The sequence below is a fragment of the Pogonomyrmex barbatus genome, unplaced genomic scaffold (genome assembly GCF_055798465.1).
Source record: "Pogonomyrmex barbatus isolate J1 unplaced genomic scaffold, ASM5579846v1 scaffold1, whole genome shotgun sequence".
Lineage (NCBI taxonomy): Eukaryota > Metazoa > Arthropoda > Insecta > Hymenoptera > Formicidae > Pogonomyrmex > Pogonomyrmex barbatus.
The window spans coordinates 27,286,272-27,313,898 of record NW_028297098.1 but is presented as its reverse complement, the minus strand read 5'-3'; the positions used below and the strand labels follow the sequence as shown (position 1 = coordinate 27,313,898).

Sequence of the window (27,627 nt, the reverse complement as noted above, 5' to 3'; positions counted from 1 at the left end):
ATAATAAAAGTAAAAACTAATTTATAATAGAATTGCATTTAATTAATAAGTGCTTCCTTCTTAAAGAGGACTCGATCATCGGAGGAGAAATTGGCTCGGTGTTTAAAGGGACACCCTGCATACATACGTGCAGCGTGACGTTTGGGTTCTGTTCGCTGGGTCGTTTATGAGAGAAATTCCCGCGCGATCGACGAAAAATCGACGAAGAATCGACGAACAGTCGCGAGGAGAATTGAACGAGAATCTTTAGAACGCGACGACGACGACGACGACGAGGCGCGATTTAATTAATACTGGATTATCGATTTTCCTCAAGTTCGCGCGTGTCAAAAAGTCGACAGCGCACTACGCCACAACGCTATGTAACTCATTCGGGAGATAACGATTGCGTAATGCGGTTACGCGATAATGGGTGTCGCGTAATCCCGGCGTTATTACGTCCCGTCCTCCATTCGCACGCGAAACGCTCGGGCTCGTTTATCTGACGAACGACGCGCTAAAACGACGCGATCAGCATTTCCGTCGCGCACATTTCGCCTCCAATAACCCATACGTTAGCTGATTTCGATCAGATCGCGGAATTCCACGAATTGCATTATTCAAATCATAAGAAATATCGATTCGAAATTGTTCGCTTCTATGTACTTCTATGATATTATTGTTTTTTTCTTATCATAAACAACATTTTAGAAAACCCGGCTAACTATTATATTCCTTGGCTTAATTATTTGTTTTTGCTTCTATTTTTGAATCTGTTTAATTAAATCTATTTAATAAAACATTCATAGATTCTACAGAACTTCATTTGTGGAAATTGTACTCCTACATCTGAAATAAATGATAAACGAATAATTTTCTCTGAAGTTTGAGGAAAAATTGTTGATTCAATGAAATTTTACTTTAAATAGAAACTGTATTCTATTCTGTATTCTATTCGATTCTAAATAGAAACTGTAAGTTAAGTAAAAGAAAAGTCGAATATTTGAGTATTTAAAATTCCGCTGAAAATTCTAATTAAGTGAAAAGAAAATTTATTTCGGGATTTTGTTTGAAGCTCGAGCTTGATCGTGATAATTAAAAAATTAACACAAGAATTAGTATAACAAATTACACTTGCTCAACTTATGATTATGTAGAAAAAGATGTAATCTGAAACGCATCTCGGATGTTTTATTCTACAACTGTCCCATTCGTGTTCGATTCTGTTGACGTTCTGTCGAGCAACGAGATAAATTTCTCCCTCTGGGAGATTGTCTAATTTAATTTATCTCTATGTAACCGCTCAATTTGCATAACATACTGATCCTCACAAACCAACTTCGTAATACAATTTCATAATTTAACAAACAAATATCTGACGGCCAAACCAATCGTTTCTACTAAATCACAGCTGCGATCTTTCTTTCCTACGACAGAGTCGTTAGTCGCGTTTCTTCACAGACATATCGTTTTTCTCACACATCCTCCAGAAATTTACACGGAGATCGAATCCGAAGAGGAGACCGCGAGGAATTGAAACTATAAAGGACTCGGGACGTCTTGTCCGACGATCGATCGAACGAGCCCACTGTCAAGGAGAGGAGCCAGCACATCCGGCGACCCGGCAATCGATTTCTCGCACCTTTCCCCTTTCGCACGAAACGTGCATACACGCGTCCTACGCCACGCACTTGCCTCACGCACGCAGTTTTACGACACGGCACGGCACACCGCGAGAAACAGATGCGATGCGATATGCGATTCGCTCTCATCCGAGTTGGGATAACGATCGTCCGAACAAGTGCGTCTACGTCATCGCGCGCGTCGAAAGGAATCTTCTCTCTCCCTTTCTCTCTCTCTCTCTCTCTCTCTCTCTCTCTCTCTCTCTCTCTCTCTCTCTCTCTCGCCACACCCCTGCCGTCACACACCGACGACGAAGACGACACGTCGGCGAGCGGGCACGTCGCGTCGTCGGGGCTAACGTGCACGTGCACGTCGTTAACGCGCACACGCGTCGGCCAGCATCGATCGCGCCACTGGGAAATCCGCGCGCGGAATCCGGGAGGCACGCACTGCGGCGCCCGCGGGGATTCGCCCGATCGCAACCGCACGGTCAGAACGCCATCCTTCCCCCAGACCGACCGCGAACTTCCTTCTCCACGAGAGCGATGCAACTCCTTTTGTTACCCCTGAACACGGAAACCCTCCGGACTCCTCGGTGGTACCAAAAGTGCGACGCTTCCTAATCATGTGTATAGAATTCGGGATTTATAAATAAATTTTAAAAATAAGAAAAAAAAATAAAGATGAGCTTGGTCCACTTTATGGTCCAGTAATTTTCGGGGTGAGATTGTCTTTGTCATTTAATTGTTTTTGCGCGAGGTTCGCGCTTGCAGCCGATGCGGCACTGCTCCCGAAGGATGACCCGGACAAATGCGTCAACGTCGTTCACGTGTTATTCCGTGAAAACGCATGCGCTCATCGACGGCAACAAGTTGGCGTCAGCACCGACCGTACCCCGGAACGAAACGACTGCGCTCCGGAGGAACCGTGGAGAAGCGTGCGATGGCGTGACGACTATATAAACGGCATCGATAGGCCAAGGACAAGTCGGCGACGCGCCAAAGGGGTGGTTTTCTCCATTTATGACCATTTAAACGCAGGATGTCCGGCGCCGTTCAACAAACATCTATTCTCGCGAGCCCCATCGTTTTACGTTGAAAAATAAGATTTTTAACGAATAGACAGATTAAGTAGAAATCCCTAGATCTTAAATTTTAGTCTTAGATTTTTTAAATTACAGAATCTCGAGGTTATTAATAGAAACACGATAGCCTTCAAACTATAGGTCAATTGAAACTGCGATTTCACCAACGGAAAGTTATTCGCCAAGGATATATTACATCTACTTTTACTTATAATGGAAAAATTATAAAAAAATTATAAAATATTCTAGATCGCATTTAAAAATAATACAAAAATTTTTCGGTGATTTAGAATTTGGATCAAAAATTATTTGAATATGTGAAAATTATTAGAAATGTCTTTTAATAGAAATGTAATTAAAAAATAGATAAAAATAAATAAAAATTTCAATTTTTTTGTATATAATTTTATATATAATATTTTTTTATATAAGTACTTTAAGTATTCAAGATAATTTATGTAAAGTCTCATTGCGATGATAGAGATTAGTTGTTCTATAAATAAACTTCTATTAAAGATACAAACAAATGACAGTACAAATAAAATTAAATTTTTATTTACAAAACAATTATTAGTTATCATTTTTTATCACACATCCTTTAAAATACATTTCTACTTATTTATTTAAATAATTTATGATTCAGATTCTAAATCGCCGCTAAATTTTTTTTATATTATTTTTAAATATGATTTAAAATAATCTGTAAGTTTTCCAATTTTTTCATCGTAAATATAAAAATTTTTTCATCGTAAATATAAAAATTATAAAAATAGGTGTAACACATCGTTAAAGTAGATTTCGTTTTAATAGCAATTTAATTAAAAAATTATCTATACTGAAAAAAACGTCTAGTTTAATTCTGGTTAAAAATGGACAAATCATAATTTTCTGCTTAAATCTACTAAATTTCTGCTTAAAATTACTAAAATTTTAGTTGAGATAACCGGAATTCTGATCAGAATCTTCTAGTTTGTCTATTTTCAACCAGACATTTTTTTCTCAGTATATCCGTATCTAGAGTGTGTATTAATTATAAAGTAAGTAATTAATTAACGAATTAATTTACTCGACTCACCATCGGACTCTGGCGAACCGGTCTCCTGAAGCTCGATGTGCTCCTGCGTTCTCCGCCTGCTGCTGCTTCGTGTGACGGAGTCCAAACGCAGACGGAGGACGTTGTCGACATTGTCGATGTCCCTGAGATTGATGGGACTGCCGACGATGAAGGGTCCGGTGGTTTCCTGTTGTGTGCCATCGTTCGCACGGTTGGTTGCGGGTGACGCGTTGCCGCGAGCGTTGCTGTCGTTGTTGTCGCTGCTGTTGTGCAGGGGTGTGCCGTCCATATGGGGTATGGAAGATAGATCCGGCGGGATGAACGGTCGCAACGGGCCAGGACTGGGAACCCGGGGGTTCCCCCTGGCAGTTGGTTGCATTGACTGTGCCGGCGCCTGCAAGAGGACAACGATGCGATCGATTTATTTCATGGTCTTTCACCTCGATGCAGGAATGCGTTAGACATAAACGAGAACTCGATGCAGCATCGATTTTGGTGAGATCAGCATTTTGGTGAGAGGATCAGCATCGATTTGGTGGAGAAACAACAACGAAGGAAGAAACATTTATGTTACGAATTCAAAGACTTGTCCTTGCATTCTACGTAATTATTTTAATGGCTCAACAAAATTATTCTCAGATCTTTATCTGGTCAAATTTTTAGGTATTTCAGCAAAACCATTTTTTTTTTATATTGGGACTTAGTTTCTTAATTAGCTTCTTCGATTATTCATCGCTATTTATATATCTACTTATCAATGTGTATCTCTCCTTGTTATTTTTTTTCAGGATATCTAAAAAAATTACGCAATTTAGATCGTAATTTGATTGGAAGCGCAAGAATGGTAATTCTTCGCAGTAATACGCAGATCGTTGTGCGTAAATCACAAGCATACACCGAGAACAATGACATCTAAAATATTCGACGACTCTGAAAGAAATCGTACACGTCAATCTCACGTGATTCTTACACGTCACGGTTCATTCACCGCAATTGTTTCGTATATGTCACGTACGATGTCATAGTTCCCTTTCCAGAAAAAGACTCCGCCCCGACAAGGTAAAACTGATTGAGCCTTGGTGATTCGTGTTATTCGTTTCCCTGAATTAGTCGGAATTGACGAGACTCGAAACGAAATTATTGAGTCACGCAATCGGACAAAAGTCTAAGTATCCTGTAGAAAATTGCCAGAGTTCTTCATATCAAAAGGACTTCGACAATTGCGATTTCTATAGGATACTTCCAAGCGAATGATAGCTCTTTTCGTCGAAATCTTTCCTGATTTTGGCTTATAAAAACCTTCGAATTGTTCACTCACATTTATAACAGGCCTCGTCATTATCGAAATAAAATTAAAATAATATCTCTTAGAATTGAAAAATCGCGGATCACGAAATGAGATCCGAGTTAACATTATCGTTTTTCCTCTTGCCATCTGTCTTTATTTAATAATTTTATTTAACGCAGAGACAGATTGCAGATATTAGTAGGTTTGTCGTAGAATTACACCTGACAACACAAATGACGTTGTCCATGACTCATACCGATGGTAAACTTGATGATAATACATCGCGCGACTATTGGCGGCCGCATTGATCCAGATATGGAGAACTTATGAGGGTATACAAATATATGCATATTTAACTTAACTGCAAATGTAAACGGGATCGCTCTAGCGGAACGCAATGCACACGAGGCTTTATCATTAACGCCGAATGACTAACGAGCACTTGATTAAAATGACCCCGCACGTTTGATGAATCGAATAAGAAAAATGGCGCGTCTCTCCCAAGAACGTTTGTTTTTCGATGAGGCAAGAGTCGAGTTGGATTCAGACCAAGTGAGCACGAACGAACATAGTACTATTTATATTCATTACAGCAAATTTATTTGTATTTGTTCGTGTTTGTTTCAGCCAAAATGCGAATTTTAAGATTGATTGCGTTCGTATTTCCGCAGTCGCGTACATGTTTCTTTTTCGTGATACTAAAATCTTCGGATATGGAAAAAAATTGGTGAAGAAAGGAAAGAACTGTTTTGCTGAAATATCTAAATATTTGACAAGATACAGATTTGAAAATAATTTGGTTGGATCATGAAAATAATTATGTAGAGTAGTTAAATGTGATGATAATATTGCAAAAATATCTGATATTTTAATAATCAATTCAAAAATTATATATAATTATTTTAATAGCATAATAAAATTATTTTCTGGTTAAATTTTTAGATGATTTCAGCAAAACTTCTTTCTGTGTATGTAAGTTTTTCAACAAAAATACATCTCGTGCACAATCTTATGCGTCGCAAGAATGATACCGGAAACACATACACATTGCGTATGCCATACTTGTGCATCTCTTCCGCTGACGCATTAAATACGCAACATTGTATTAAATATTAAACAAAGGCACGTCAAAATACACAGAAAGAATAATTTTGCTGAAATATCTAAAACTTTAGTCAGATTCAAATGAGAATAATTTTGTTAGACGTTCCAAATAATGATGTAAGGTGTTAGTTATTAAAATATTTTTATAATGTTATTTTCTTATACAATATTTTTGATGGGCTAAGAAAGTTATTTTCAAGTCTGTATTTGATCAAATCTTTAAATACCTCAGCAAAACCGTTCTTTCCGTGTAAGCAAACGTAAAGAATAGAAGGTGTACAAACAATCCTCATTTTGCAAAATCCTGCAATTCGTTTTCGCGGATAAACGTGAAACATACACAGGAAAAATTCTTAATCTTATCTTAAATTAATCTTAAATCAATATTATGTATTCTCATATATAAGCAAGAATATTATAAGAAAAATGTTATCTTCTTAGAAAAATATTAGCTTGATTGTATTTGTATTGATGCAAATAGATTCAATAGATAGATGCAATAGATATTCTCATATGTAAACAAGAATATTATAATCTAATAATATAATCTTCAGATAAAAGATTTTTAATCTTGAGTTGAAGAAAAATAATAGCTATACATTAATACAAATTCAATCAAATCGAGAGTAAAATTTTTAAGATTATAATATTCTTGCTTATATGTGAGAATATTTACCTTTATTTAAAACAAAAGCTAAATTTCGTTCTGAGAACCGAGATAACTCGAGCGTTATTCAAACAAGATAATGGAGTGTCGTAAGCAAATATACACACTGTGAATGAAATGTTCAGGCAAATTTCGAAGGATGTTACCCTTCGGTAAATTTCGAGTTTGTTTCAAGCGTTCTCAAGTATTCACGTTTTCGAATGCAAGGTCGCGTGTATATAATGCCTTCTTGTCGCCCGGTTTACGTGAATTCGCGACATGTATTCTTAGCAGAAGCGCGATACGAGCGATTAGTTGCCGGCAGATACGGTGAAACGTTCGCTATTACGTGATAGATTGTTGATTATAGATTGTTATCGTTAGAATCGCGCGAGATAACGCCGCTTTTAACGACACCCTAGTGTCAAGATACTCACTACTGTTAAACGTGTCGTCCGAGGCTTATTTCTGAGTCTCGTTTTGAAATCACAATCGGTTTCACGTGTCGGCCCGTCGTACTTATTATTGCCTCATCTTATCGTCGATCCACGACTGACTTGGCCAGTAATTCATCGCCAGGGAGATTTGCCAGAGCAACTAAAGCTAAGCAAGTTGCGCGACAACTGTCTGTCCGATAGTTTGGCTTATTAGAATATCTCGCACCTTGGCAACACGGGTGCGTGTACACGAGTGTATGTTTAAATCAATCACTATTTGACTTTCTTGGATATCGTGTCTTGACTGATGATAAGGAAAAGATAGATTTCTACTGACCCGCGATAAGTTTAACTTTATTTTCCTTCTCAGAAGCTCGTAGATATGGAAGACTCTTGTGAGAAGAACGTACGCGCAGCGAGGACGATTATCGTCCAGTAGTAAGAACACGAAAGTGGTCAGACCAAGCTTTACTTTTATTTAAAAGATTACTAAATTCTGACGAAGGGCATCTTTATTTTTTCGAAAAGGCATGTAAAAAAAATCTCTTCATAAACTTTGTAAAAATTGGTATTTAAGGCACTTTCTTCACGTAATGAAATTTTACTTTCAGAAGAATGATTTAAGGAAGAAGAATACGCTCTCTTTGGCTTCTCTTTGGAGTGCAACTTGGAAAGAAGTCAATTATAATCTATTATAGTTCATTGAAGTTTATTAAACTCTATTAAGAATTGCAGTATGTGATTGCGTAATAAAAAATCTTGCTCACGGAGGGAGCAGCTGAGAGACATGTGTTTCTATCACAATTAGAAAAAAAGGCACATTTATTTATCACATACACACACACGCGCGCGCGCGCGCACTAACACACACACACACACACACACACACACACGAATAAAAAATGAATGACCGCTGGCGTGCACTGCTCGACACTACGGATAAAACTGCACTCGCGAACCGTGTCGCATTCGATGCTTTCTGCGAATTTTTGCCGATCGTGGGCGTCGAAAGGGAGTCACGATTATTTATGATAACGACACTGCGGACGTTCGGATGTTCCGATCATCGAAATGACATCGGGGACGTCGAGCGGGAGCGAGTTTTTTCCCTGTGGAACGTCCAGAAGTCACTGTAGAAATCCAACGTGATAGTGGCGAGGCACGGCCAATAGGCGCGAGCGAAACGATCGATAACGCAAGACACGAAGTTTCGACCTGATAAGATCGAGATTTCTATGGCACTCGCCTGGCTCTGTCCGTTTGTACGGTTTTACCGAGACTGTCGCAAATTCCCGCGGCCGTCTTCGATAAGGCAAGCCTTCGATTGGGAAGGCCATCCCTCGCGGTGATCGTATCTTGTCGCAACTGGGTGGAGTAGGATAGAAAAACTTGTTCCTCGTAATGTTTTGAGAAAAAGAATAAAATTTATTAGTTTGCGCCTCGTGTCGCAAAAAAAAAAAAAAGACATGTCATCCTACAATATACAAAGAATTACTAAATCTTCTTTATTTCTGTTTGCATATTTGATTAAAAAAAGTTTGATTTTTTTATTATTGCTTAAAAAAATTTGCAATTTCAATATCTCATTTTCTATGTATATTATTGCATAATATAGTCTTTTTTTTTTTTTAAAGAAGGGATATATCGATGCTTCCATTTATTCGAGAAAGAAACACGAAATGTCTGGACGCGATGTCTGCACGTGATTAATAACGAATTCACCAAAGTAGATTGATTTCCAAAGTCAAGCCACGGGGTTCTTAATTATTTCTATCACCGTGATTGAATACAACTTCGGTGACGCCTATTCGATAGAAGCATCGATCGTAACGTGAGTCCTGAATTTAATAAATTTGAAATTTCGTTATTCGTCGATATACGATTTCATTAATCTCTCGTGTCTTTTCTTCATAATTCTGTTTTCAATAAGTAAGCTCAAGATATCATTTCATAAATAAATCTTACAAGTCATTCCTTCCCGTATCACGCTTACAGTTTTATAGTCTCATTAAATCTCGAGTGACCACTCAAATCGCACGGCATTACAGAATAAAAATTAACGTCCGCGATGTATTCTCACGTTGCGCGTTAAAATGTAACAACGATAATAACAGCGCAGTGGGAAAATTAGTCGCACATGCTACTTCCCAAGGACCCGCGACAATTCCGCGACGACGAGACGCATCATCAATAACGCAAACACGATACGCGACGGCGAGGGAAAGCGCGATGATAGAGTGCAAAATGGTCGATAGTATCGACGATGCGATGCTCCTCCGCGACAAGGCCATCGTATTAGATCGCCAGAATCGTCAGCGGTAAAGAGACGCTGAATAATTGAATTTTATCGAGTTGATAATGAGAAGCGGCCCATGCGTCATTTCGCGTTGCATTATGAAAGAATGCCCTTTTCCGAGGAACGAGCGGGTTCATTAGAACCATATCGTGCCGCCATCCCCTTCGAGAAGAGCGTCACGCTCCACAACGTCGCGGAATGCCATGGAAAATGTCGAAACGTTCCCCGGAGTGATGCGCGCACCCCCGTCCCCATTAACACGCAAAACAATGGCGGCATACGTAATTATCTCCGTGCTCGCTGCCGCGAGCTATCGAGCGAACGCGAGTGACCGCAAATTATCCCTCCTTGGCATTTCCGGTACGATAACACTAATAAACGTCGGAGTAATTAGCGTGACAAACGCGACGTGTAACTAATAATCCCGTAAGGCTCGTGCGCAATTTTTTATTACTCTTTCAGCGACGGTTTAATGAGTGACATTACTGTACGTTGCCGTTTGATCTCTTTGAGCACATGTCACGTGAATCATATCGTAACTTGAACGGTGTGATTACAAGATTACGAGAAATTTGAATATTCTAGAAGCGATATATATTCTATCTTCTAGTTAGAATCAAATAAAATCTCTCTCTTAAATTAAAGTAGGATGATGATACGAAGGTGCGGCCGTCAACATCGTCGCGCACGGGCATTGATTCCGCGGGAAGGCGTGTGCACGTGCACGTGTTTGCAAATGATAATGACGCGAATCTATCGATAACCGGCACGTAATGCCACACCCTTCCTCGAAATGAGGCCGCACGACCTTTGCCATTATCATAAGGACTGGCAGGGCGAAATTAGTCCAGTGCGAGGAATCGCTACTTTAGGACGAGTATGATCGTTATTTGGATATTAATGATCCTTCCACGAATTTATATATTAACCCTGATATATCGAGATATATCAAATAATTATCAAATAAAATTAATCATAAACAGCGACGTATACAGCGAACTTTTTATTCCAAATAACAAATTAAATTCTTTTCATTTATTTGTCCTAAAACTGAAAAGTAAAAAAAAAACATATAATTTGTTTGGGATTGAAAAATTTAAAAGAAAGTTTTTCTTTTTTTACACGGAACAAACGGTTTTGCTGAAATATCTAAAAATTCGACCAGATTTAAAAAGAATTTTTTTGAACCGTCAAAATAATTATGAATGCTTAAGCAATAATAATTGTATAAATATTGCAAAAATTTTAAATATTCTAGTAACCAATTGAAATGTTTTATATAATTATTTTTGGTGTTTTAGCAAAATTATTTTCGGATTGTATCAGGTCAAATTTCTAGATAATTTAATAAAACTATTCTTTTCATACGGAAGATTGCACGTATACATAGAAAGAACAGTTTTGCTGAAAAATCATTTTATTAGATCATCAAAATAATTATGTAGAGCATTCAAACTGAGCGCTAGAATATAAAAAAATTTTACAATAAATTACGTCCTATATAATAATTTTGATGATCCAACAAAATTACTTTTGAGATCAATATCTGACTAAATATCTGTTTAGATCCTTAGACAGCAAAATTGTACATGCCTTTCAGATATAAATGATCCTAGGCGAGGGTGTAAAAGTCGAATTCTTCGGTGTGGGGAATGCAGATTTGTTGACGGGTTCGATATGCGGGTACAAACAGCAGCAGCAAACGAAACACTTGCAAAACTTCTGCCGGGTGATTATGTAAGCCACCACCTTCCGTCGTCGCACAACACGTCTTTACTATCCGAGCATTATTCCTGAGTCCGCGTCCGCGCGAACCTAAATCCAACGACTTCGAGGCTCGCGTGACACGAACTCGCGCGGCACGTCGTTCGTCACGGCCGCGAAATTTGTGCGTGCACGAATACCAGGCAGGGTTTTCAACATTCCACGTGGCAATCGCAGGGGGAAGGAAGGCTTTTATCAGACATTTGGGTCAAGTATCCGCGGCGCCGGCCGCACCCCGTAAAACCACACACAAAGTTCGCCGGCACAATCGTCTTCCTGTCCGCTCGCTCGGTTTTATCCCTTCGGCCATCTCTGCGGCCGATGCTAATGAAAAGCAATTGTTGGTATCGGGATACGCCCGGCCTGATGATTATCGCCTATGTTTATTCTCAAACAAAGCGGAAAACGATGTTTCCGTAATCGTAAACGTAAATCGAAAAGCAAACAATATCGACGCGATTAAACGAGAAGATCAATAATAATTTAATGCGATCTAGTTTTTACGATTGACGCTATTCCATCAAAGCTAATCGGATCGTCATACGTATTTACTTATATTTACTTATATCTGGTTTACTAATTTACTTCGAAAATGTGCTCTCTCATACTTCTAAATCATCGTAGGTGTTTTTCTTTGTGGAATTGATTCTTCGATTCGCATTCTTTCGCTTCTCAACGGCCAGTATACTCGGCTGTAATGTATACTCGGCGTAAATGTATTTTAATCGCGCGTGAAGCTGGCATTTGCGAAACACTTTAAATTGCCAATTCAGACAAGTGGGGATTACTCGGGAGCAGGTCGGAACACGTGAGACAATGCCGAGCGACACGCTGCAGAAATAAGATCGGATTAAATTCTGTAAACATTGAATAGTTCATCCGCGTGGGAAATCGAATTTAGAGCACCGGGGCCACTTGTTACTCACGGCATATCGTGTGCGCTCCATCGAGGAAATAATTGAGGATATTAACTCCAAACTGCGTTAGCCAGGAAATGCTCAAGTGCAGTGTTCCTCTTCGAAATTTAACGTAATAGAGCTTCATAAACAGACACTGACGCACGCTCGTTAACAATGTCGCGACACGAAAAGAGCAATTTTGCTGAAATATCGAAAAATTTGGTCAAATAAACAGACCTAAAAATAATTTTGGGTCTAGCAAAACAATAATATAGGACGCTTAAACATGACAGTAATACTACAAAAATTTTTCTTATTCTAGTAACAAAAATTTAAACATCCTATATAAATATTTTGGTGACCCGACAAAATTATTTTCAAATCTGCATCTGAGAAAATTCTTACATTTCCGCAAAATTGTTCCTTTCGTGTATTTGCATCTCTTTATTTATATTGATTTCTATTTCTTTATTTTCTATTTCTATTTGACTTTACAAGAAAAGTTAATTTATTCACGCAGATACATTTTGTATCTCTCTTTTGATCCATGCTTTTTTATTTGAATTTGTCATGAGAAACAGAGAGAGCGAACGTAGATAACTGTGACATCGGCGTGAATTCATGGAACATGTCATAATGGCCGTTCTCATTCTTCACGAAAATAAACCGAGAAAATTGGAACAGAGTGAAAAGGCCGGCCGATGTTTAGTTCTCATTCGCAAAGAGAGGAGGCTCCACTCCTGTCGCACGATCTAGATAAAAATTCCCTAATGGGCTATAGGATAAAGGAGACGCTAATGAATTCAACAGCAGTCAGCTAATTGTCACGAGCGTGATACATATATGGGACATTTTAATTAGCGTCGAATGAAGTTCTGTTTCAGGGACAATGGATAAGCTCAGATCCACAATCGAGATAACGTAATAATCATTCAGCGAAATCAAAATATAAAATATTAAAATATATAATCCTACACGTAAACAAATATATGTAGAAAAATTAATGTACCGAGATACTTGAAACGCGAAGAAGATAGATAAGAGTTAAAAGTTCGAAATACTTCGGGCTTTCAAGCGGGAAACGCGATACCAGATGGAAGCTTCCGGGAGCATTAAATTGAGCCTCCAATCTCACGTGACAGCAAGTTCTACAAATAGCAGGAAAAAGAAGAGTTTCTCGAGATAGCGGCGCTGCTAAGGAGTTAATCCCTGCACGTCTGGAACGGATTGAGCGGATTTATGACCGCGAAGGAAATTTACGGTTACGCTTTGCAATTATCTCAAGACAGGGAATTATCGTCCGACTAATTTGCGTCTCACGCTTCATCAGTCCGGGATTGTCACGGCTCCGATTAAGTAGTGGCGATTCGCTTAGACTTTTCCGCGGGAATTAATTCCGCCCGCGAGGCGAGATGGCATACGACGGTGAGCCGCGCGTTCCGGATTTAACGCGCCGGCCGTTATTTTATCGATCATCCGGAGTGTAGTTATTACAAGGCCGCGGATTCAGGCTCTCCGAATGGAAGGAACGATGCCGCGACTCCATCGATACGCGTGCCGTTTACGCTCGCGAGTCGCTGCCATGCCGTGAAAAAAGCGTCGGTACGCGTTATAATAGCGAGAAGATAGCATTTGCATGAGTGAAGTCACGCTTGTCCTCGTTTGTTACGAAGTGCCGATGGCATCCGCGAAATCGAGAAATCGAGAGATACATTCTTAATTTCATATCGCGTAGTACCTCTAAATATTTCAGCAAAACTATTTTTTTTTTCTAATGTATAGTATTTCAACTCAAAAAATAGATTTTTGATTGTCAAATAATATCGAGATCACTCCGTTAACAGGGACAAAATTGTTTTTTTTTTCCATACATTTCTGCTAATGTAGGTTAACTTCAATCACGGTTTATCTCAATTTTTATTTTTTTTTATTTTAAAAATTAGAAAAAGATAGAGAGCTTTCATTTAATTTATTACGCTAATTAAATGAAAATTGAATTTAATCTACACGGGGAGAACAGTTTTGCTGGCAAATCTAAAAATTTAGCCAGGCACCGTTCTGAAAATAATTCTTTTTATTTTTTTCAATTAAAAAAAGACACTTCAAATTTAGAGGTATTACACGAATCAAGATTAATGAATGTAAAACTCTCGTCTCACTCGAGGCTGCGAACGCCGCGAGATATCTCGTAATGATCGTGACATTCGTAACGATCGTCAATCGATAGAGCCGATTATGCCACGAAAACTTAACTCCCTCGCGTGCAAATCGTTATCGCCGGATGCATGACGTTTCGGAGGAAGGCGGGATCGATACTCGCGGTATTCGACGCGGACGGAGTAAACAGCAGCGATATCGCATCGAATTTAAGCATGCCCGGCTAAGCGTGCCCGCACACCACGAGCCGCACAAAGACACCGCAAACGGTGCCGCCCGACCAGGTCAGGGAGATCGATGCATTATGCAACAAGTAGCCAGTTAGTTAGTAGCGCTCTTTGGAAAGTCGCGTGGAAATTCCGCGAATGGAATTGTCCCCGGCGGGACACTCGCGATAGAGTATCTCGTTCCCGGTACGTCGTTCCTTCTCGTCAATGTCGCGTACGCCCGATAAATTTATATCGGCAAATTTATCATCCGAGAGCTTTCGCGAGACAATTCAATTGTCATCGCGAAACTAAACTATTAAACGCAGACGGTTACGCAAGGAATCGTCGTAGCGACGACGCCAGTTTCAATCGCAGTCGTTCATGAATGGTCTTTGACGTTCTCTAACGTTCTCCATCTCTCACGCGGAGAGAACAGTTTTGGAGAATCGAAATATTTGATCGGATATGGATCTGAGAATAATTTTGTTGAATTATTACGTAGGACGTTTAAACGTGATATATTATATTGCAACATTTTTTTATTTTCTAGTAAAATTTTAAAGATCCAACACAATTATTTTCAGATTAGTATCTGGCCAAATTTTTAGATATTTAGCAACATTCGTTCTTTCCATGTAAAGATAACTTCGACAAATTCCGATTAATTAATTGTATAATTATAACATTTTGCCAATATAAAAGTATTAATTTCTATTGTTATTTTTTAATTAGGAATGGTGCGGCAAAAATTGTGCTACAAATAGTTTCATTGAGACTGAATCGCGGATTAAATTAATTAAAATCTAGTCAAAAGATCCAAATACATTCGACAGAATAGATTTTATCAAACTGGACTAATCTCTATTTTCTTGCATTTTCCATCGCGTATTCTATCTCGTTTCCTAAGTTAATATAAATTTTAAAAGTTCTTAGGAAATCCCTAAAGTTCAAGTCTGAAAATTCTCGAAGGAGTCGACAAATGCAAACCTTTCACTTGGTAATGATGCAGAGCGCGATATTCTCGGGACACCCTATATAAGCGTACACAATCAGCTGATGCGCATTAACGTCGTGCACATACAAATCAGCGACTACTTTCGAATTGAAGAAATCCCTTGTTCGCCGGAAAGGGAAGCGAAGAAAGGCGTTTTCCGTGAAATTGCCGCGGAGGAATACTCTCCGCTCTCTCATATCGGATTATGCATGAAATGAATAATATGCATAATATGAGATCAACTCGCGACGCGTGAACTCTTAAAGGACGGCGAGAATGTCAAGGATAATGCCTAATAAATATTTAGCAGAGCGTGTTATTTTCGTTGGCGCGTGCCGCTGCTGATGGGGAAATAGAAAAGCAACATCATTCCACCCCTATCGCGATACCCCTATCGCGAGAAATAATGGTTGTTATCTGAATAAATCAAAACTCGGAGGCTCGTGCCTGCGAAGGGAAAGGATAAATCCGAGAAAGACTTTGAGAAATACACTTGAGAAACGCTCGTTAGTTCACAAAGGGAAAGGCAATCGCTTTACTCGCGTCAAGGCCGTGACGGCTTTGGACCAGTTGCTGATTTAGGGAGACTTCGATCAAACTCCGATTTACTTAATCGAAAATTAATTCGCTCGATGGAACGAAATTTCTACGTGACTTTTTTCTCACGTATCAAGCGACGGCATTAATGCCGCTTATGTTAACGAAGTGACGATATAAATACCGCTTAAGTCACAGATCGAAGGTCTGTTTTTTATGTCCGAGTTCAGGAATTCCAAATTTATAATACCGAAATACTTAAAAATTTGACTAGATACAGATCTGAAAATGATTTTGTTAATGTATTCTTAAATATTTATACAGTGCCAAAGTACTTTATATTAGAAATATATATAAAAACAGCGTTTTTACAGTCAATATGAATCTTGGTGCGTAATAATTATTTTTTAATTCAATACATAATTATTAAACTCAAAAAAGATATATACGTTTAAAATTTGGCAAAAACGAGAAAAAATCGTGAGCTTAATTCAAGCGATGATAAGAAGACAAGTGTCTCGGAGTCTGGTCGGAATCGTCCATGCAACCGTCACCTATATGGACCGCTCTTTGTCCCCCTTCATCCCTCACATGACAGCTCTCGCGCCCGCGATTCTAACCTCAAACTCTTTATCGTGGTGGAAATACACGCGTAATAGGGAAAACAAAACAAAAACGAAAAGAGAGAAATGAGGCGAGAGAGAGAAAGATGGAACAAACCAATACTCACCCGTGTGTGGCCGCGTGTCCGCATTTGACTATGCCGTCGCGCGCGTGCCGCCAGCTCGGCATTTCACAGCGTCGAGAGACAGATCCGCAGCGTACTCCAAGGAAGCGACGTCTTCGTCGACGTTGTTGTTGCTGTTGCTGTCGCTGTCGCGTCATCAGGCACGCGCGCACACACAACGCACGCACGCACGCCACGCGCGAGCGCGGGCGCGCGGGCCGCTGCCTCGCGGCCGCATGGGGGAAAACGCAACGGGCGTCCGATCGACAGGTGAACGAGATAGAAACGGGGTCGACAAGGATGACGATGACGCGGGCGAGGAAGAAGAGGAAGAGGAGAATGATAACAGTTCTCCGCGCCTTTTCCCTCTTTTTTTTCTCTCTTTCGTTCGAAAAGAACGCCGCTCGACGCGACACCAAATAACACACGAGACTCGACGGTGATACCACGCGCGCTCCGCCCGCAACTCCACGCGATTGTCCGCTCGCGAGCGAACTGTGCTCGGGCCTCGGGCCGCGCGTTGCGAGGGAGCGAGGCACACTACGCGCCACCGCTCGTCGTAGGCGTTGATGATGATCCGGCGTGGACTAAAGACCGCACCGTAAGGACACCTGTAAAGACCGCGGCGGTATGTAACGTGCGCGAGGACATTTATTATTAACTCTTTGCGGATGCCATAGGCGGGAAACGCATCGCCGCTCCCGCTCGTCGTGTGCCCCGCCATCGGCTGACGTTCCTCGTACGCCGCCAGATGGCAGCAGCTGCCGATCGCGAACTACCGTGTGTTTACCTGTGTGAAGATAGCCCCCAACATTGAAAAACATAATAAAGTTTCTATATCTCATTCGATTGCTCATCGTTTGCACATGTATGCACATTTCAAATTTTCGTTTGCACACTTCTAGTAAAAAAGTTATTAACAAAACAAATTTCGGGGAACCATTTTCACATTAGCTCCCCAACTATGAGTAAATTAAATAAAAAATAGCTCAATTGATAGATATTCGTTTACACATCGCCAACAGATCGAATTTTGGTTTGCACACCTCTAGTTAAAAATTTATTAACAATAAAAGTTTCAGAAGCGAGCGACTTCTCGGTAGATGAGATAGAAACAAAAATGTTGTGGTTAAAATGGTATCATTCGATAGATTTTTGTTTGCACTTTCCTAAACAGCTCGAATTTTCGTTTGCATATTTCTAGTTAAAAAGTTATTAACAAACAAAGTCTTGGGGAGCGGCAGTTCTACATAAAAAAATTCGTTTTCTGGATGAATTCCAAAGATACGCAATTTAAATAGACCCGATCGATAGATATTCGTTTGCACATTGCCAAACAGGTCGATTTTTCGTTTGCACACCTCTAGTTAAAAAGTTATTAACAATTAAAGTTTCAGAAACGAGCGAGTTCGAATTTTTTCAGTTATTACAATGTTGGGGGGCTATCTTCATACAGGTCGTGTGTTTTGCATTCCTTGCAGTTGCACTCTCGCTGTACCGTCTGTATTTAAAAGGAAAGTAAGTATTTGTAGTTGAACGTTGGAGAGAAAAGGAGATGCTAAAAAAAAAATACGAAGAACGAAACTAAGAGAAAAAATGATAACAATAGGAATGTAAGAGAGAAAAGGAAAGAGATATTTAAATTTTCTAACATTTTCTTGAAAATTCTTAGGGTGTATGAATTTTATATAAAATTCACTAATAAAATAAATAAAAATATAAATTTTATAATTTGATTTGTATCATCCGATTCAAATTGAGATTAAAAAAATCATTGCTAATTTTTTACACATGTGTAGAAAGATTTTGAATTACTACATATCAAATATAACAAACAACATATATAAAATGTAAAAATAATTATATATATATCAAATTAATAATTGTAAAGCAAAACATGAATCCTAAATATACTACTTAATTTTAGCATTAGTTAAAATACGCAATTCCTTTCTATAAGAACCAATGTAGATTTAAAATTTACATTTTTTTATCAATATTTTGATTGATGATCTACCAAAGTCTGATTGATTTAATTGACAAAATTGTTTAAAGTTTCTAATTATATATAATTTATTATTCTTTTCCCTAATAATCTTTTTTCCTAATAATCTTTTTTCCTCCACATGTTAAGTAACAAAAATTTAATAATTCTATTCACGTTAACAAAATTATAGTACAAAATATTATTTGATAAGTTATGTCTATTTTTATCAAAGTGGATTACACCAAGTTCAGTTTAATTTACACTTCATCCTTTTCTAATTTTTAAAATAAAAAAAAAATAAAAAATAAATTAAACCAGAGAGGTCAAAGTTAATTTACATTGGTAGAAATGAGCGTTAATCATTAACCAAATTAACTGACGTTTGATCGAAGTCACTCTATAGGTGCGACGCAGGTAACGAGGGATATTTAAAAATGGCCGCAGTGTTGGTGCGTTAGGGAATCGCTGGAGATACGCGGTCGCGGTGAATCGCGCATTGATGCACGCGCATCCTATTTATAATATACGATACCTTCGCCTGCCAAGTATTTTGACGTAAGACGCGACTGGACGCGCGATACCGAAACGGAACTGTCGGTGTGTCCTTGTTGCATCTCTGATCTTCCCGTGTCGTCATTCCCTGTCGAGGATCCGCGTCTTCTCCGTCGAGTCCGAATTCCTCTCCTCGTCCCCCTCCCCAGGTAATCGAAGACGCATCACACAGCAGACGGTATCAGCTGTGCGGTGAGGTTAGCGCGCGTCCGTCGCTGTCGTAGCTTCGCACTCTCGACAGCGAACGTGGAAAGCGCACAGCGATGTCACCCGGTGTCAACGGCAACGGCGGAGGCCCCCGCAACACGGGAACTCTGCCGAAGAGCAATCGAAGAAACGACAGAAACCGGGAGCGGTCTGCCGTTAATCAACAGCTTGCAAATCGCTCGGGTTATCAGGGCCATCCGCATCATTTTAACAATTTGGTAAATCCTCCAAGAATTCACTTCGCTTTTTATTTCGTCTTTCCTGCTGTATTATTGAGTTACCGAAGAGATCATAGAGAAAAAAATGATGCGATATATATTCATTATTTTATTTGCACTTTTAATTATTTTTGCTTCTCAAAGAAAGAGGATTGTCATTAAGTGTATTAATTGTTTTTTTAAATATATTAGTTATTGCTTCATATAATTTATAGAGTTTAATTCTTATCTAGTTTAATTTTTATCAAGTTGTATATAAATAAAGATAAGTTAATAATAATATAGTAATATAGAGGTTAAGGAAGGTAGGAAATTACAAATAGATTGAATTCTACATAAAAAGCGAGAGAGGACATCCGAAACCTACTCTGATGGAGATATGCTATAAGCTGTTCTCGGCAGTGTGAATTCAATCTATTAATAGGCTATAGAGTAGTGGGGCGTTTCTTACTCTAAGAATACATATCGACAGAGGTGAATCCGCAGTAGAGCTGCGAGCATTGTTTCAACATATCCATGAGTTTATCTTCATTTCATATTTGCAATAGTTTAACTCTAACTAAAAAAGATTTATACATTAGTTTCAACTGGATTGGCAAGTAGCGAGTGAGTGCGAACGTGAATCAAGAATACCAAGAGAAGCAAAGAATAGCAATACGCGATCAGCTTCCTTTCAACTTCCTTCTTCATATTTCACTACGTACCAAGATTTACCTGACTTTGGTGAGTGTATATATTTAACTCTGCCTCTTTTGCTGTAATAAACATAATTTGTAATTTTACTTGCCGTTGCAGCATTGCACAATTCGACAAGACAGTGTAATTATAGTACAGAAGATTGTACATCTTGGCTAAAAATGGTACCATTTACTGAGCCTCAGAGAAGTCAATCACCGTCACGATTACAGGGAACAAAGCCTTCGAATGTGAATAAAATGGTATTTTTTTATATTTATAAAAATATTAATATTAATATACTTAATATTTTTATTTTAAACGATAGTTTTTTTTATATTATTTAATTATGATTTTATCATTCTTTTTATAATTATAATGTTATTTTATTTTTCAAGCCTGATAAGAGCCAGGTGGAAGGTCGTTTAAATCAAATCAGAGATTATATTAGAGTCACTGCCACGATGATAGATTCTCTTAGTCAATCTTCTGATCCTGTAAGTAATATTTCTGCATGAATGTTATCCATAACATTAATATTCAATAATTTATATTGTATATAGATAATTTTGTTTAAATTATCTTTTGATATTGTAATTATAATTATAAATATTTTATAGCGCGCACAAGCTCAAAGTGAGAAATTAAGTAGAATGGTGGAGGATCTTCACGACAGTGAAACGAAGCTTTCCAAATTATTGGAGCAGTATCCTAATCATGGGGTTTCTGACGAGGTTATTAGTCTTTAATATTTTACAAACAAAAAATTAATGAGGGCAAATGAGAGTCAAATATAGTATTTAGCTATGCTAAAATTAATAATAATTAATAATAAAAAACAAAAAAATCTTGTCCAGACGTCGACTTGATTTGTTGTCGATGTTTTTTATTAATTATTGTTAAATATGTAAATTTCTATCTTTTATTAATTATATAACCATTGAAAATGGTTCAAAAAGGAATCGAAACATCTGGAATTTAGATTTTTTGATGTTTTATATATATTTTTATATATTAATGATAATGATACATTTTGATATAGGTTTGACAAGTTATATAAAAATTAATTTTACTCTCTTATTTATTTTGGACATTATAGAGAATCCATTATTAATTTATTTGTTTAATATTTTATCAAAACATTAGGTCTGTCTTTTGTTGCTATATTAAGATAGAAAATTTTAATGTAGCCCAGCCAGAATGTGCCAGAATGAAATTTTATAAAAGCAAAATGGAAGGTTTCACAAGTGCCAAAATAAGATCTCGGTTTACTGAAGATCAGGTAGACAGAGAATTGTATACAAGGAAGAACTATGTACATGAATAGAAAATGTACGTATTTGTTCTTTGTGCAGTTTTTCTTCTATCTGATTTTCAGTGAGCCGAAACCGGCATTCCACTATTTTGTTTCAAAAGTTGTGCGTATCGAATTGCAATGTTTAAAGTAACCATTATTCACAATTGCTCATCCTATTCTTCAGACTTTTGCCCCACCTCCAACACCACTATATTTATAAATGGCACCCCTGGGGTATATTAAAACTTTCTCTAATGCTTTCGTCAAATATATATTTCTTTTTAAGTACAATGAATAATGTATACACTCTCTAGTTCAGCTATAAAATTACAAAAAAAAAATTGATTGTGACATTGATTGATTTTGTGAAACTAAATATTTTATTTTATTTTCACACACAGAATGGTGAAAGTGGAAGGGAGGATGTAGATGAACGTGGCGATGCCGGTAGAGAGATGCAACTACGAAGGAATATGGAAGAATATCAGAACAAACTCGCACAGTTGCAAGAGCAGCAAGCCAACTTGACGGACTTACAGTTGTGCGTTAGAGAAAGATTGAACAAGGCGCGTCAAGCACAGCAAATGCTTCTGCAACAAGATAATCAGAATACACCGAACTCCGCTACGTGGGAAGATAATCGCGCGTCTCTGCCGAGTCCTGCTAACGTCGAGCACATCGAGTCAGAAACGGCGGCACTGAGAGGCAAGCTGATGCAATTACAAGCGAAGAAGAAACAAATGGATCATCTCGTAGCGGAATTACAAGCCATAGAAGCGGCCGACAGAGGCAGTTGTGTTAGTTTTTATTTTTATTTAAAAATTTATGATTTAAGTTCATATAGACGATATATAACTCGCAAATGTGAAATTTCTTTCGCGTAATATTTTATACATAAAGATATACATATATATATATATATATATATATTTTTTTTTTTATTATTTTATATTATTATTTTTCATATTATTATGTATAGACATATATGTAGCATAATATGTACGCACACGCACACACACACACACACACACACACACACACACACACACACACACACACACACACACACACACACACCATCTAGTTTTATCTTTTATAATATTAATTTAATCAAACTTTATTTTATAAGAGGAGATAGAATTGATTTATATTTAACTCTATTTTCTGTTTACTAACAATTTTGTATATAATAACATATATTTGCTAAGCAAAGATTATTTGTATATCCTATTTGTTATTGTCATATGAATTTCATATTTGTGAGATATATCTTATAGTTTGTTGATATTATTTATTGTTATGTATTTGTATTAATTATTCAGAGTTCAGAAGGTTCGAGAACAATTAAAGATAAAGCTGCAGAATTGGAAGCAATGAGAACACAACTTGCACATATAAAGGCTTTAATGGAAGATGGTGTGAAAATTCGCGATTCTATCGACTCTTCTTCTGAACCTGAACCAGACGTTGACGGGCACGAAGAAAACACAATGGATGGGATTACCGAGGATGCGACGAACGCCTCGTTTGATTGTCGAAGTAACGATGCTAATCACGGAAAACTTAAAACTTTGGAATGTAATATTTCAGATATACGAGTATGTGTATCACACATGGAAAATTTTGTAATATATTTCAACATAATGTAAGCTATAGTATTTTATATTTTTTTCTAGACCCTAACATCGGAGCTTAAGGAACAAGCGGCCTTGCTTCAAATTACACGAACCGAATTACAACGTTTGAAGCAACCATTATTCACAACTGCTCATCCTACTTCTTCATCTTCAGTCTCTCGCCCACCTCCAGCACTTATACCTATAAATGGCAATGAAAAAAAACAAAGTTGTAATACTAGTACAGAGACTCAATCTAAGCAAGCAAAAAAATCTCAACTTGATGATCTTATGAGAAAGGTTTATAAATTTTACATTTTCAAAAATTTTTTTATATAGCCATGCGATTACATATCTCTTTCAAATAAATAGGAATCAACTCAACCCTCCAATCGGGATGCTCAAGCGTTAGATCAAAATAGCCAAAGAAGCTCTGGTTCGCAAGGTAGTCATACTAGTACGCCTGCAAATGTCTGGCCATCTTCCGCCACTACAGGTAATTATATTATATGATGAAATTAAGTAATATATCTTTATCATGCATGTTTTGTATAGGTGCTGGTGGTTCTAACGAGCAAAGTGTAGACGGTATATCTACATCAGAAAATTTATTAGATATTGGTCCACCTGCTGCTATTGAGAATGGTGGGTTTGTTGGAAATTTCTGGACATATCCGCTACCACCTCCGCCTATTAATCAGGGACAAAATGGTAAGATAAAATGGTTAACTGAAAGATAACAAATTTTTAGAAAATAAAAACAAAAAAATTGAAAAAAATATTTGTTTTGTTGTAGCCACGGTTGAGTACTATCGACAATTATTATTGGGTTCGCAAGCTCATCAGTTGCAAATGATGGGTACAACAATGCAGCAATGTTGTCAGCTATTGTGGGCGCAGCAACGCGATTTACAATCTATGCGTTCTGCTATTGCCGAGTTGCAAATACAAGTGCGACCGCAAAATCAGGCTCGCGTTAACAATGCTGAAAATCAGGAAGAATATTCTAATTTGAGCCGCAATGTTCACAATCTCGGCGACACGTTGGATGCGACTTTACCTCCTAGTTCGTCCTTACCAAATCTCGTATCGCTGCCTAACTCCTCAGCGGCATTATCGCATACTCCAATAGTTACTAGCTCTAATTTGCAGCAGCAACAACAGCAACAATTGAACAACCAAGTTCCTCCTGGTAATAGAGCAAACAACTACTGGGATAATTTTCGAAGGTAAAGAGATTGAATCATAAGTTGACAGATATGTGCCCTGTTACAGATTTGATTTATTAATAAATTGATTTCAACATTTGTGTATTGTAAAATGGGTAGACTTGTGAAAAGGACAAACTTTATTTATTGTGTATATTTATTTACTTTTTCATAATTAAATTTTTATTTGTGTTGAGTATAAATTTTTTTTCTAAGAGTATATTTATTGAGTATTATTTATTGAATCTGATTTCAAGTGTGATTATTGTAATAAAAGAAGAGAGACAAATATTAAATTACTACTATTACTATTAAATTTAACTATTGACTATTAAATTTTAATAACTATATATAATAATCTTAATTTCATATAATAATTTCGATTTATCACGAATCATTGTGAAGCAACATTAATATGACTTAATATGATAGAGATATGCAATTATTGATATGAGATATGTAATTCTATATTTTTTTGTTATTCCATATTTGTCCATGATATTTTATAGTTACCAGATTGATCACACCCATTTTCCATTTTTCTGTAAATCTAATGTATCACATTTCATTTAGTAATAAACATCACAATCTACCTTTGCAACATTTTCTGTCGTATATTTCTTATTTATCATTACCCTTGTTTAAGATTGTATTTAAGCACACATAGCCTACATTATAAAATCAATTATATAATATAAGTGGTTAATACAAACGAAAATAAATCGAGAAACATTGGTAGGTAATATATAGGTATGTAAATGGATTTTATGAGATTAGAGGATTGAATACACATCATCAATGTAATTTTTTATGACTAACATTAATGCATGTAATGACAACGATTGTTTTAACATTGCAATTTTTTGTGATTTAACGATTTCAAGAGAAGAAATCGTTCCTTAATCAATTGTTTTAATTTAGAATTTTGTTTTTTTTGATTAACGAATAATTGATTTTGGTATAAAATATATTAATTTTTGCATAAAAATATTTATATGTATAATCGCCTTAATAATATTATATGTCTTTTTTTCTTAATTTGCAGTTACTCCCGACAAAATTTGCTCTCAGGAAATGTGAAGACAATGACTGATCCTCCAACGGCTATAGCAAACTCAGCGTGTTCCGCAAACACGACGAATACAAGTGGAAGTAGCGTCAACAGTTCACTAATGTATGCAATATAAAAATTTGCAAATTAAATTGATAATTAAAAAAAATATATATATATTTTTTTTAATTATCTATATATATACATATGTAAGAAAGATATACGTGTATATGTATAATCCTTGTATAATATTTTATTTATTCTAGGAAAGACAAGCGGAATCGAGAACAAGGACCTGATAACTTACCTTTACCATTAACTGGCGCAGAAACGCAATATTCATTGAACCTACAATTACCATCAAATTTACAACAACAGGATAGAGAAAATGCTGCTATTCGTAGTAATATCATAGCAAACGAGGTATCTCAACAAGTTGATAATATTTGGGAGGAAGCTCACGGTTCTTTTCGATTACCATCTGCAACGAATGATGATAATCTATTTAATAATCTAAGGTTTGAATCCTTTTCGAGATTTATCAAAGCTATTATAATCGTTATACATTCAATATGTTTCTGATTTTATACTAAACAGTTCAGAAATGAAAGAGGCAATTAGTTCGCTCATCGCAGTAAATAAAAGACGACCCGATTATTTAATAATTATTTTGAGAGAAATTAAAGCCATCAGCGAGGATCACAGATTGCGATCTCAATTGTTGAGATCGTTACGCGCTTTGCAAGACAAACAAACATTGAATAATCCATTGGTTAGTATATAATACGGATATGTCAAATTACTCCACATAATATTGAATTCTATAGTTATGAATTAAAATTTTTTTCTTGCAGAACGAAGCACCTGACTTAACTCCAAGCGAGAGTTGCCATTCCAGTGATGACGACTCGGACGTTGGTGTGACTTTTACTATGGAAAATCATACATCTATGATTGAATTAGTCACGACGTCTCATGTGGATACTGCCTCCTCTCCAGCTTCATCCCAAGTACCATTAATAGAACATTTGGAAATTACGGTGAATAATAAAGAAAAATTATAGAAATACAGAGCTTGATTATGATATATAAGAAATTGTCTAAATTATTAGTTTTAATATCATTAGGGAACATTCCCACTTGATTGTGCGAGTGCTGTCCCTTCCACTTCTAATGCTAAACCTGGTTATAACGAGGACTTAGCGGAAGCCGATCAATCAAGACCTGAATCTTCAGGAAATCAAAAAGTATATCTATTAAATTTCTTTTCAAAAAGTATTCTCTTAAATTTCTCTCGAAGTAAAATGAATGTCACAAATCGATGTTAAGTATGATATTGTTGTATGTTGTTTCAGCTTCCTATCAACGATATGGATAATGAAGTGGGTCAAGAAGAAGCAGCATCTTATCCAATTACTGTAGAGGCGACTATGCCCGATCTTGAAAGTCTAGCTGCTAAAACTGAAGACGAAAGAGCGGAGGATACCGAACTTGAAACATTTTTTTATTAGATTACATATATTAATTATGATGTGATTATTTATAGCTATTTTAAACGAAATATTTAAAAAAAGTAGAGATGTATCCTAACAACTTTGATAAGATGTTGGCTTATTACTGCTTTCGATTATAAAAATATCAATTAATAAATAAAGCCTGAGATAGCAACCCATTTATTATCTAAGAATATGCAACGTGATGTGTGCATTGTGCTAACGCTCAACTATTATACTTTTTTCATATATTTTCCTGTGATTATATAAATATAAAAAAAATATCGGAATGAACTTATTAAATCGTAAAATTATGTGGCATTTTAAAAAAAAGTGAAAAGTATGTTAAATTGAGATTAAAGGTAACACACATTGGTATAAATAAAATTAGATTAATTCAGGTTTAATTTACTTTCTATTCTTTTCTAGTTCTAGGAATTAGAGAAAGCTAAAGAGTGAATTAAATCGAGATTAAAGTTAATTTATAGATGGAAATAATAGAAATGACATGTTAGATTGAATTTC

General features: G+C 36.9%; 2 protein-coding genes and 1 long non-coding RNA gene across 12 annotated transcripts in view; 2 read left to right on the top strand and 1 right to left on the bottom strand.

Moving 5' to 3' along the window:
* The window catches only part of LOC105422832 (ATPase phospholipid transporting 8A1), a 30,612-nt gene extending 13,136 nt beyond the window's left edge, over window positions 1-17,476 (bottom strand). For 4 of the 8 annotated variants that reach the window (XM_011632365.2, XM_089075418.1, XM_089075424.1 and 1 more), the window contains exons 1-2: window positions 16,802-17,475; window positions 3,762-4,134 (exon numbers count right to left, since the gene is read on the bottom strand). In XM_011632365.2, the coding sequence (XP_011630667.2) occupies window positions 3,762-4,134; window positions 16,802-16,825 (397 nt within the window). In that variant the 5' untranslated portion in view covers window positions 16,826-17,475. Of the gene's footprint in view, window positions 1-1,621; window positions 1,825-3,761; window positions 4,135-16,801 lie in introns of those variants that run through there. The other 4 variants (XM_089075401.1, XM_011632364.3, XM_011632363.2 and 1 more) reach the window with 3 other exon arrangements.
* LOC148938323 (uncharacterized) lies at window positions 4,129-7,997 on the top strand. 3 transcript variants are annotated; one of them, XR_016139124.1, is made up of 3 exons: window positions 4,129-4,403; window positions 4,529-7,743; window positions 7,827-7,997. It is a non-coding gene; the product is annotated as an uncharacterized LOC148938323 (long non-coding RNA). The 3 variants fall into 3 exon arrangements; XR_016139123.1 differs by having other exon boundaries at window positions 4,129-4,799; window positions 5,208-7,743; XR_016139122.1 differs by having other exon boundaries at window positions 4,129-7,743.
* Window positions 17,477-19,118: 1,642 nt separating the features above from the next.
* On the top strand, window positions 19,119-27,281 carry cmb (combover). The gene is made up of 17 exons (XM_011632362.3): window positions 19,119-19,762; window positions 20,344-20,485; window positions 20,558-20,700; window positions 20,836-20,934; window positions 21,058-21,171; window positions 22,136-22,531; window positions 23,057-23,332; window positions 23,411-23,650; window positions 23,723-23,846; window positions 23,906-24,061; window positions 24,147-24,579; window positions 25,604-25,732; window positions 25,876-26,127; window positions 26,207-26,381; window positions 26,464-26,649; window positions 26,737-26,856; window positions 26,965-27,281. The coding sequence occupies exons 1-17, from the start codon at window positions 19,601-19,603 to the stop codon at window positions 27,118-27,120; spliced, it is 3,303 nt and encodes a 1,100-aa protein (XP_011630664.2). The 5' UTR covers window positions 19,119-19,600; the 3' UTR covers window positions 27,121-27,281.
* The last annotated feature ends 346 nt before the right edge of the window (window positions 27,282-27,627 follow it).